The sequence below is a fragment of the Gobio gobio genome, assembly GCF_949357685.1.
Source record: "Gobio gobio genome assembly, chromosome: 19".
NCBI classification, from domain to species: Eukaryota; Metazoa; Chordata; class Actinopteri; order Cypriniformes; family Gobionidae; genus Gobio; species Gobio gobio.
The window spans coordinates 890,001-900,000 of record NC_137112.1 but is presented as its reverse complement, the minus strand read 5'-3'; the positions used below and the strand labels follow the sequence as shown (position 1 = coordinate 900,000).

General features: G+C 44.9%; 1 protein-coding gene across 1 annotated transcript in view; it reads left to right on the top strand.

Annotated features, from left to right (window-relative positions):
• gpr137bb (G protein-coupled receptor 137Bb) overlaps positions 1 to 10,000 on the top strand; it is a gene marked incomplete at both ends in the record, with an annotated part of 15,702 nt that overhangs the window by 4,308 nt on the left and 1,394 nt on the right. Inside the window, 5 exons of the mRNA XM_079844432.1 lie at positions 998 to 1,047; positions 1,120 to 1,342; positions 6,324 to 6,473; positions 8,823 to 8,951; positions 9,027 to 9,148. Of these exons, the coding sequence (XP_079700558.1) occupies positions 998 to 1,047; positions 1,120 to 1,342; positions 6,324 to 6,473; positions 8,823 to 8,951; positions 9,027 to 9,148 (674 nt within the window). The remainder of the gene's footprint in view (positions 1 to 997; positions 1,048 to 1,119; positions 1,343 to 6,323; positions 6,474 to 8,822; positions 8,952 to 9,026; positions 9,149 to 10,000) is intronic.

Genomic DNA, 10,000 nt, shown 5'->3' with positions numbered 1-10,000 from the left:
AGGCCTGTTCACACCGGGACGATTTTCGCACGCGTTTATCGCCGACGTTTAACGCCTCGGGACTAAACAATGGGCGCCAATGTGAGTGTTCACACCGACGCGCAAAACGCCAGGCGTAAAAGCGTCATTTTTAAAAAAACGCCTCGGGTTCTTTTTTTTATTTTGACGCGGCGCGTAAAAAACTGTCCGACCAATGAGATCGGCGCTTTTGTTCACGTGCCTGGAGCTGCTGAAGTGACAGTAAAACACGACTTGGTGGCGCTCAAGCACAAAACGGTCTTGCCGAGCACACATTGATACGACGAAGAAGTAGTAAGTAGACAAAGAAGAAGATGAACTGCTAATGCTGCTTGCCTGTTAGAAAAAAGTGTGTGAATGGTTTTGTCCATATACATAATATGTCTGTGGTTTTGGCAAGCACGTAAATACTGTCTCTCTTCTCCTTCTGTGTGACAAGCGAGTGTCAGAGGCTTAAAGTGCCGCAGCGCCATCTTGTGTACCGGGAGCGCATCGACTGAATGTGCACGTTCACTCGCCGCAGCGCCAGTGAAAATCGCTTGGGTGTGAACACTCAAGACGCGCCGAGAAATGTCACGAAAAACGCTGGCGATAAGCGCGCGCGATATTCGTCCCGGTGTGTACAGGCCTTAACTCTCCTGAACATGATATCCAGCTGGAGATGCTGACACGTGTTCCTGCACACGCGTGACCTACATCTGCGTCATGCAGTGATGATGCCGTGATCAGAGACCCTTCAGAGGCACATCCATGATGATTCACAACACGCTTATGAGTTATGCCAACAAATACATCTTTTCATTTAAGACACAACAAAAAATGATTCAGATAAAAGTATTAAACCTTATAAAAAAAACAATAAGCTAATAAAATGACAAAAGCACATAATGAAAGGACTAAAAATGTAACTAAAATGAACATGAAAACTGGAAACAGTTTTTGGTAAGTCCGTCTGATAATCGTCTGCTTGTTTCCGCAGGTTTTCTTCAAGGCCAAGTCGAAGTTCTCTCCTCACCTCCTGAAATACAAGTGAGTGCTCACACATCTTCATCTTCTTCATCCTCATCATCTTCATCTTCCTCACTGTCTGCTGGTCCGCAGGTCTCCTCTGTATCTGCTGTTCGTGGGGGTGAGTCTGCTGTTCCTGCTGGTCAATCTGACCTGTGCTCTGCTGGTCAAGACGACGGACGCTCCGGTCAAGATCATCGTCCTGGTGCGCGTCTCCATCAACGACTCGCTCTTCGTCCTCTGTGCCGTGTCTCTGTCCATCTGCCTCTACAAGGTGGCCAAGATGTCCCTCGCCAGCATCTACCTGGAGTCCAAGGCAAGAGTCTGATTACAGTCTGATTACAGTCTGATTACAGTCTCTGATTACAGTCTCTGATTACAGTCTCTGATTACAGTCTCTGATTACAGTCTCTGATTACAGTCTCTGATTACAGTCTCTGATTACAGTCTCTGATTACAGTCTCTGATTACAGTCTCTGATTACAGTCTGATTACAGTCTCTGATTACAGTCTCTGATTACAGTCTCTGATTACAGTCTCTGATTACAGTCTGATTACAGTCTCTGATTACAGTCTCTGATTACAGTCTCTGATTACAGTCTGATTACAGTCTGATTACAGTCTCTGATTACAGTCTGATTACAGTCTGATTACAGTCTCTGATTACAGTCTGATTACAGTCTGATTACAGTCTCTGATTACAGTCTGATTACAGTCTCTGATTACAGTCTCTGATTACAGTCTCTGATTACAGTCTCTGATTACAGTCTCTGATTACAGTCTCTGATTACAGTCTCTGATTACAGTCTCTGATTACAGTCTCTGATTACAGTCTCTGATTACAGTCTGATTACAGTCTCTGATTACAGTCTCTGATTACAGTCTCTGATTACAGTCTGATTACAGTCTGATTACAGTCTCTGATTACAGTCTGATTACAGTCTGATTACAGTCTCTGATTACAGTCTGATTACAGTCTGATTACAGTCTCTGATTACAGTCTGATTACAGTCTCTGATTACAGTCTCTGATTACAGTCTGATTACAGTCTCTGATTACAGTCTCTGATTACAGTCTCTGATGACAGTCTGATTACAGTCTCTGATTACAGTCTCTGATTACAGTCTCTGATTACAGTCTGATTACAGTCTCTGATTACAGTCTCTGATTACAGTCTCTGATTACAGTCTGATTACAGTCTGATTACAGTCTGATTACAGTCTCTGATTACAGTCTCTGATTACAGTCTCTGATGACAGTCTGATTACAGTCTCTGATTACAGTCTCTGATTGCAGTCTCTGATTACAGTCTGATTACAGTCTGATTACAGTCTCTGATTACAGTCTGATTACAGTCTGATTACAGTCTCTGATTACAGTCTCTGATTACAGTCTCTGATTACAGTCTCTGATTACAGTCTGATTACAGTCTGATTACAGTCTCTGATTACAGTCTCTGATTACAGTCTCTGATTACAGTCTGATTACAGTCTCTGATTACAGTCTCTGATTACAGTCTCTGATTACAGTCTCTGATGACAGTCTGATTACAGTCTCTGATTACAGTCTCTGATTACAGTCTCTGATTACAGTCTGATTACAGTCTCTGATTACAGTCTCTGATTACAGTCTCTGATTACAGTCTGATTACAGTCTCTGATTACAGTCTCTGATTACAGTCTCTGATGACAGTCTGATTACAGTCTCTGATTACAGTCTCTGATTGCAGTCTCTGATTACAGTCTGATTACAGTCTGATTACAGTCTCTGATTACAGTCTCTGATTACAGTCTGATTACAGTCTGATTACAGTCTCTGATTACAGTCTCTGATTACAGTCTCTGATTACAGTCTGATTACAGTCTGATTACAGTCTCTGATTACAGTCTGATTACAGTCTGATTACAGTCTGATTACAGTCTCTGATTACAGTCTCTGATTACAGTCTCTGATTACAGTCTCTGATTACAGTCTGATTACAGTCTCTGATTACAGTCTGATTACAGTCTCTGATTACAGTCTGATTACAGTCTGATTACAGTCTCTGATTACAGTCTCTGATTACAGTCTCTGATTACAGTCTCTGATTACAGTCTGATTACAGTCTGATTACAGTCTCTGATTACAGTCTCTGATTACAGTCTGATTACAGTCTGATTACAGTCTCTGATTACAGTCTCTGATTACAGTCTCTGATTACAGTCTCTGATTACAGTCTGATTACAGTCTGATTACAGTCTCTGATTACAGTCTCTGATTACAGTCTCTGATGACAGTCTGATTACAGTCTCTGATTACAGTCTCTGATTACAGTCTCTGATTACAGTCTGATTACAGTCTCTGATTACAGTCTGATTACAGTCTGATTACAGTCTCTGATTACAGTCTCTGATTACAGTCTCTGATTACAGTCTGATTACAGTCTGATTACAGTCTCTGATTACAGTCTCTGATTACAGTCTCTGATTACAGTCTGATTACAGTCTGATTACAGTCTCTGATTACAGTCTCTGATTACAGTCTGATTTCAGTCTGATTACAGTCTCTGATTACAGTCTCTGATTACAGTCTCTGATTACAGTCTGATTACAGTCTGATTACAGTCTCTGATTACATTCTCTGATTACAGTCTCTGATGACAGTCTGATTACAGTCTCTGATTACAGTCTCTGATTACAGTCTCTGATTACAGTCTGATTACAGTCTCTGATTACAGTCTGATTACAGTCTGATTACAGTCTCTGATTACAGTCTCTGATTACAGTCTCTGATTACAGTCTCTGATTACAGTCTCTGATTACAGTCTGATTACAGTCTCTGATTACAGTCTCTGATTACAGTCTCTGATTACAGTCTCTGATTACAGTCTGATTACAGTCTGATTACAGTCTCTGATTACAGTCTCTGATTACAGTCTCTGATTACAGTCTGATTACAGTCTGATTACAGTCTCTGATTACAGTCTCTGATTACAGTCTCTGATTACAGTCTGATTACAGTCTGATTACAGTCTCTGATTACAGTCTCTGATTACAGTCTGATTACAGTCTGATTACAGTCTGATTACAGTCTCTGATTACAGTTTGATTACAGTCTCTGATTACAGTCTGATTAGTCTCTGATTACAGTCTGATTACAGTCTCTGATTACAGTCTCTGATTACAGTCTGATTACAGTCTCTGATTACAGTCTGATTACAGTCTCTGATTACAGTCTCTGATTACAGTCTCTGATTACAGTCTGATTACAGTCTCTGATTACAGTCTCTGATTACAGTCTGATTACAGTCTCTGATTACAGTCTCTGATTACAGTCTGATTACAGTCTCTGATTACAGTCTCTGATTACAGTCTGATTACAGTCTCTGATTACAGTCTCTGATTACAGTCTGATTACAGTCTCTGATTACAGTCTGATTACAGTCTCTGATTACAGTCTCTGATTACAGTCTGATTACAGTCTGATTACAGTCTCTGATTACAGTCTGATTACAGTCTCTGATTACAGTCTGATTACAGTCTGATTACAGTCTCTGATTACAGTCTCTGATTACAGTCTGATTACAGTCTCTGATTACAGTCTGATTACAGTCTCTGATTACAGTCTGATTACAGTCTCTGATTACAGTCTGATTACAGTCTCTGATTACAATCTGATTACAGTCTCTAATTACAGTCTCTGATTACAGTCTGATTAGTCTCTGATTACAGTCTGATTACAGTCTCTGATTACAGTCTCTGATTACAGTCTCTGATTACAGTCTCTGATTACCGTCTCTGATTACAGTCTCTGATTACAGTCTCTGATTACAGTCTGATTACAGTCTCTGATTACAGTCTGATTACAGTCTCTGATTACAGTCTGATTACAGTCTCTGATTACAGTCTCTGATTACAGTCTCTGATTACAGTCTGATTACAGTCTCTGATTACAGTCTCTGATTACAGTCTCTGATTACAGTCTGATTACAGTCTCTGATTACAGTCTGATTACAGTCTCTGATTACAGTCTGATTACAGTCTGATTACAGTCTGATTACAGTCTCTGATTACAGTCTGATTACAGTCTGATTACAGTCTGATTACAGTCTCTGATTACAGTCTCTGATTACAGTCTCTGATTACAGTCTGATTACAGTCTCTGATTACAGTCTGATTACAGTCTCTGGTTACAGTCTCTGATTACAGTCTGATTACAGTCTGATTACAGTCTCTGATTACAGTCTGATTACAGTCTCTGATTACAGTCTGATTACAGTCTGATTACAGTCTCTGATTACAGTCTCTGATTACAGTCTGATTACAGTCTCTGATTACAGTCTGATTACAGTCTCTGATTACAGTCTGATTACAGTCTCTGATTACAGTCTCTGATTACAGTCTGATTACAGTCTCTGATTACAGTCTGATTACAGTCTCTGATTACAATCTGATTACAGTCTCTAATTACAGTCTCTGATTACAGTCTGATTAGTCTCTGATTACAGTCTGATTACAGTCTCTGATTACAGTCTCTGATTACCGTCTCTGATTACAGTCTCTGATTACAGTCTCTGATTACAGTCTGATTAGAGTCTCTGATTACAGTCTGATTACAGTCTCTGATTACAGTCTGATTACAGTCTCTGATTACAGTCTCTGATTACAGTCTGATTACAGTCTGATTACAGTCTCTGATTACAGTCTGATTACAGTCTCTGATTACAGTCTGATTACAGTCTCTGATTACAGTCTCTGATTACAGTCTGATTACAGTCTCTGATTACAGTCTGATTACAGTCTCTGATTACAGTCTGATTACAGTCTCTGATTACAGTCTCTGATTACAGTCTGATTACAGTCTCTGATTACAGTCTCTGATTACAGTCTCTGATTACAGTCTGATTACAGTCTCTGATTACAGTCTCTGATTACAGTCTCTGATTACAGTCTCTGATTACAGTCTGATTACAGTCTCTGATTACAGTCTCTGATTACAGTCTCTGATTACAGTCTGATTACAGTCTCTGATTACAGTCTCTGATTACAGTATCTGATTACAGTCTCTGATTTTAATAATATAAAATAAACAAATAAAACTCATAATAAAAATGATTAAAATACTGTATCAATTTACAAAATCATAAAAAACAAAATTTAATTAAGTAATTTTAGAATAAAAAACTCCTAAAAGTAAAAATAAATAAATACAAATAAAACGGCTACTAAATCAATATGTGGCATTAAGTGATATTGATATAGCGCTGAAGCACTGGGTGATGTCATAAATCAATGACCGGATTGGTGTTTATGTTTCAGGGCACGTCTGTGTGTCAGGTGACCCTGATTGGCCTGACGGTGATCCTCCTGTACGCGTCGCGGGCCTGTTATAATCTGCTGGTTCTGGCTCTCACGGACATCCAGACCATAAACTCGTTCGACTACGACTGGTACAACGTGTCGGATCAGGTGGGTGGCGGTCACATGTGTTCAGACAGGGTCAGGCGTGTTCAGACAGGGTTCAGACAGGGTCAGGCGTGTTCAGACAGGGTCAGGCGTGTTCAGACAGGGTCAGGCGTGTTCAGACAGGGTCAGGGTCACGCGTGTTCAGACAGGGTCAGGGTCACGCGTGTTCAGACAGGGTCACGCGTGTTCAGACAGGGTCAGGCGTTCTCAGACAGGGTCAGGCGTGTTCAGACAGGGTCACGCGTGTTCAGACAGGGTCAGGCGTGTTCAGACAGGGTCAGGCGTGTTCAGACAGGGTCAGGCGTGTTCAGACAGGGTCAGGCGTGTTCAGACAGGGTCACGCGTGTTCAGACAGGGTCAGGCGTGTTCAGACAGGGTCACGCGTGTTCAGACAGGGTCAGGCGTGTTCAGACAGGGTCAGGCGTGTTCAGACAGGGTCAGGGTCACGCGTGTTCAGACAGGGTCAGGGTCACGCGTGTTCAGACAGGGTCAGGGTCACGCGTGTTCAGACAGGGTCACGCGTGTTCAGACAGGGTCAGGCGTTCTCAGACAGGGTCAGGCGTGTTCAGACAGGGTCACGCGTGTTCAGACAGGGTCAGGCGTGTTCAGACAGGGTCAGGCGTGTTCAGACAGGGTCACACGTGTTCAGACAGGGTCACGCGTGTTCAGACAGGGTCAGGCGTGTTCAGACAGGGTCACGCGTGTTCAGACAGGGTCAGGCGTGTTCAGACAGGGTCACGCGTGTTCAGACAGGGTCAGGCGTTCTCAGACAGGGTCACGTGTGTTCAGACAGGGTCACGCGTGTTCAAACAGGGTCAGGCGTGTTCAGACTGGCGTGTTCAGACAGGGTCAGGCGTGTTCAGACAGGGTCAGGCGTGTTCAGACAGGGTCGCGCGTGTTCAGACAGGGTCGCGCGTGTTCAGACAGGGTCGCGCGTGTTCAGACAGGGTCGCGCGTGTTCAGACAGGGTCGCGCGTGTTCAGACAGGGTCGCGCGTGTTCAGACTGGGTCAGTGGTGTTCAGACAGGGTCGCGCGTGTTCAGACAGGGTCGCGCGTGTTCAGACAGGGTCGCGCGTGTTCAGACAGGGTCAGGCGTGTTCAGACTGGCGTGTTCAGACAGGGTCAGGCGTGTTCAGACTGGCGTGTTCAGACAGGGTCAGGCGTGTTCAGACTGCCATGTTCAGACAGGGTTAGGCTTGTTCAGACAGGGTCAGGCAGGTTCAGACAGGGTCACGTGTGTTCAGACAGGGTCAGGCGTGTTCAGACAGGGTCACGCGTGTTCAGACAGGGTCACGCGTGTTCAGACAGGGTCACGCGTGTTCAGACAGGGTCAGGTGTGTTCAGACAGGGTTAGGCTTGTTCAGACTGGCGTGTTCAGACAGGGTCACGCGTGTTCAGACAGGGTCAGGCGTGTTCAGACAGGGTCAGGTGTGTTCAGACAGGGTCACACGTGTTCAGACAGGGTCAGGCGTGTTCAGACTGGCGTGTTCAGACAGGGTCACGCGTGTTCAGACAGGGTCAGGCGTGTTCAGACTGGCGTGTTCAGACAGGGTCACGCGTGTTCAGACAGGGTCAGGCGTGTTCAGACAGGGTCAGGTGTGTTCAGAAAGGGTCACACGTGTTCAGACAGGGTCACGCGTGTTCAGACTGGCGTGTTCAGACAGGGTCAGGCGTGTTCAGACTGGCGTGTTCAGACAGGGTCAGGCGTGTTCAGACAGGGTCAGGCGTGTTCAGACTGGCGTGTTCAGACAGGGTCACGCGTGTTCAGACTGGCGTGTTCAGACAGGGTCAGGCGTGTTCAGACAGGGTCAGGCGTGTTCAGACTGGCGTGTTCAGACAGGGTCAGGCGTGTTCAGACTGGCGTTTTCAGACAGGGTTAGGCGTGTTCAGACTGGCGTGTTCAGACAGGGTTAGGCGTGTTCAGACAGGGTCAGGCGTGTTCAGACAGGGTCAGGCGTGTTCAGACAGGGTCAGGCGTGTTCAGACAGGGTCAGGCGTGTTCAGACAGGGTCAGGCGTGTTCAGACTGGCGTGTTCAGACAGGGTCAGGTGTGTTCAGACTGGCGTGTTCAGACAGGGTTAGGCGTGTTCAGACAGGGTCAGGCATGTTCAGACTGGCGTGTTCAGACAGGGTCACGCGTGTTCAGACAGGGTCAGGCGTGTTCAGACTGGCGTGTTCAGACAGGGTCACGCGTGTTCAGACAGGGTCAGGCGTGTTCAGACAGGGTCACGCGTGTTCAGACAGGGTCAGGCGTGTTCAGACAGGGTCACGCGTGTTCAGACTGGCGTGTTCAGACAGGGTCACGCGTGTTCAGACTGGCGTGTTCAGAGCTGTTGTCTGTGCTTCCGCAGGCCGATCTGCGCTCCAGTCTGGGCGACGCCGGGTATGTGGTGTTCGGGGTCATCCTGTTCGTCTGGGAGCTGCTGCCCACGGCCCTGGTGGTCTTCTTCTTCCGGGTCCGCAGACCAGCGCAGGAGCGGGTGAGCTGCCCACACCACTCCAGGAACTCTTCCTGTCCGGATCGGATCTGATTCTGGTGTGTTCTGTTCTTCCAGAGCGGCTCTGCCATTCCCAGCCACGTCTTCTCCAACAGGCCGTACTTCTTCGACAACCCCAGACGCTACGACAGCGACGACGATCTGGCCTGGCCATCGCACCCGGTGACCAGCTCCACCAGGTCAACCACATCACATGACATCACATCATGACATCACACATAAAATAAAAACACTTGCTTAACCCTCTCGAGTTGGCGGACGCGTCGGCGCGATCAACTCGCTTTTTTTCTTGTCAGTGCCAAAGAGACTCAAATAACTGTCGTTTTTTATCGTTCAGGCAAGTGTTATACATCATTATAATCTGTAAAGTTTCTATTTTTTTTGTGTACAGTCACAATAAAAACTAAATGTTTTGCTTTTTGCAAAATAAAGAAAACAAACATGATGCGCGATCTGCAGCCTCTTTGTCAAAGACGTTCATTCAGATAGTCTTCAGAAAAGGAACTCTAGCTCAGTGAATACTTGTCTCACAAACATGAGACATATGTCTAAAGAAACGCTGAAATGTCAGGTTTTAAACACTGTAAACCAAATCAAAAACAAATATTCTGTGTTTATGTAATCTGTTCGAAAAGAGATAAATGTCAGTCTTTCGCGAGCCACTTTATTATCCGCTAATGCGACCACGCCCACGGATCTCGCGCTCTTTCAGATTCAAATACTGACGATCCAGAGTCGACGCCCACACTTCAACTCATACAAACACATCTAGTGAAGCGCTGTAACGCTACTTCAGCTACATCGCTTTGAGACGCGCTGAGGAATAATTCACCTCATGAAAAGCTGTTCATTTCTGAGAGCAACGGATTCAGGGCTGATTGTAAAGTAGGCTTTATTCTGTCAGCATCTGTGATTATTAAACGCAAAAAGACTGTTTAAATATGAATCCTGCTGCAATATAAAACAATAGATTTATTTGGCTCGTTTTGGACAGATTATAACGTGATTATTGTAAAAGATCTCATAGTGTC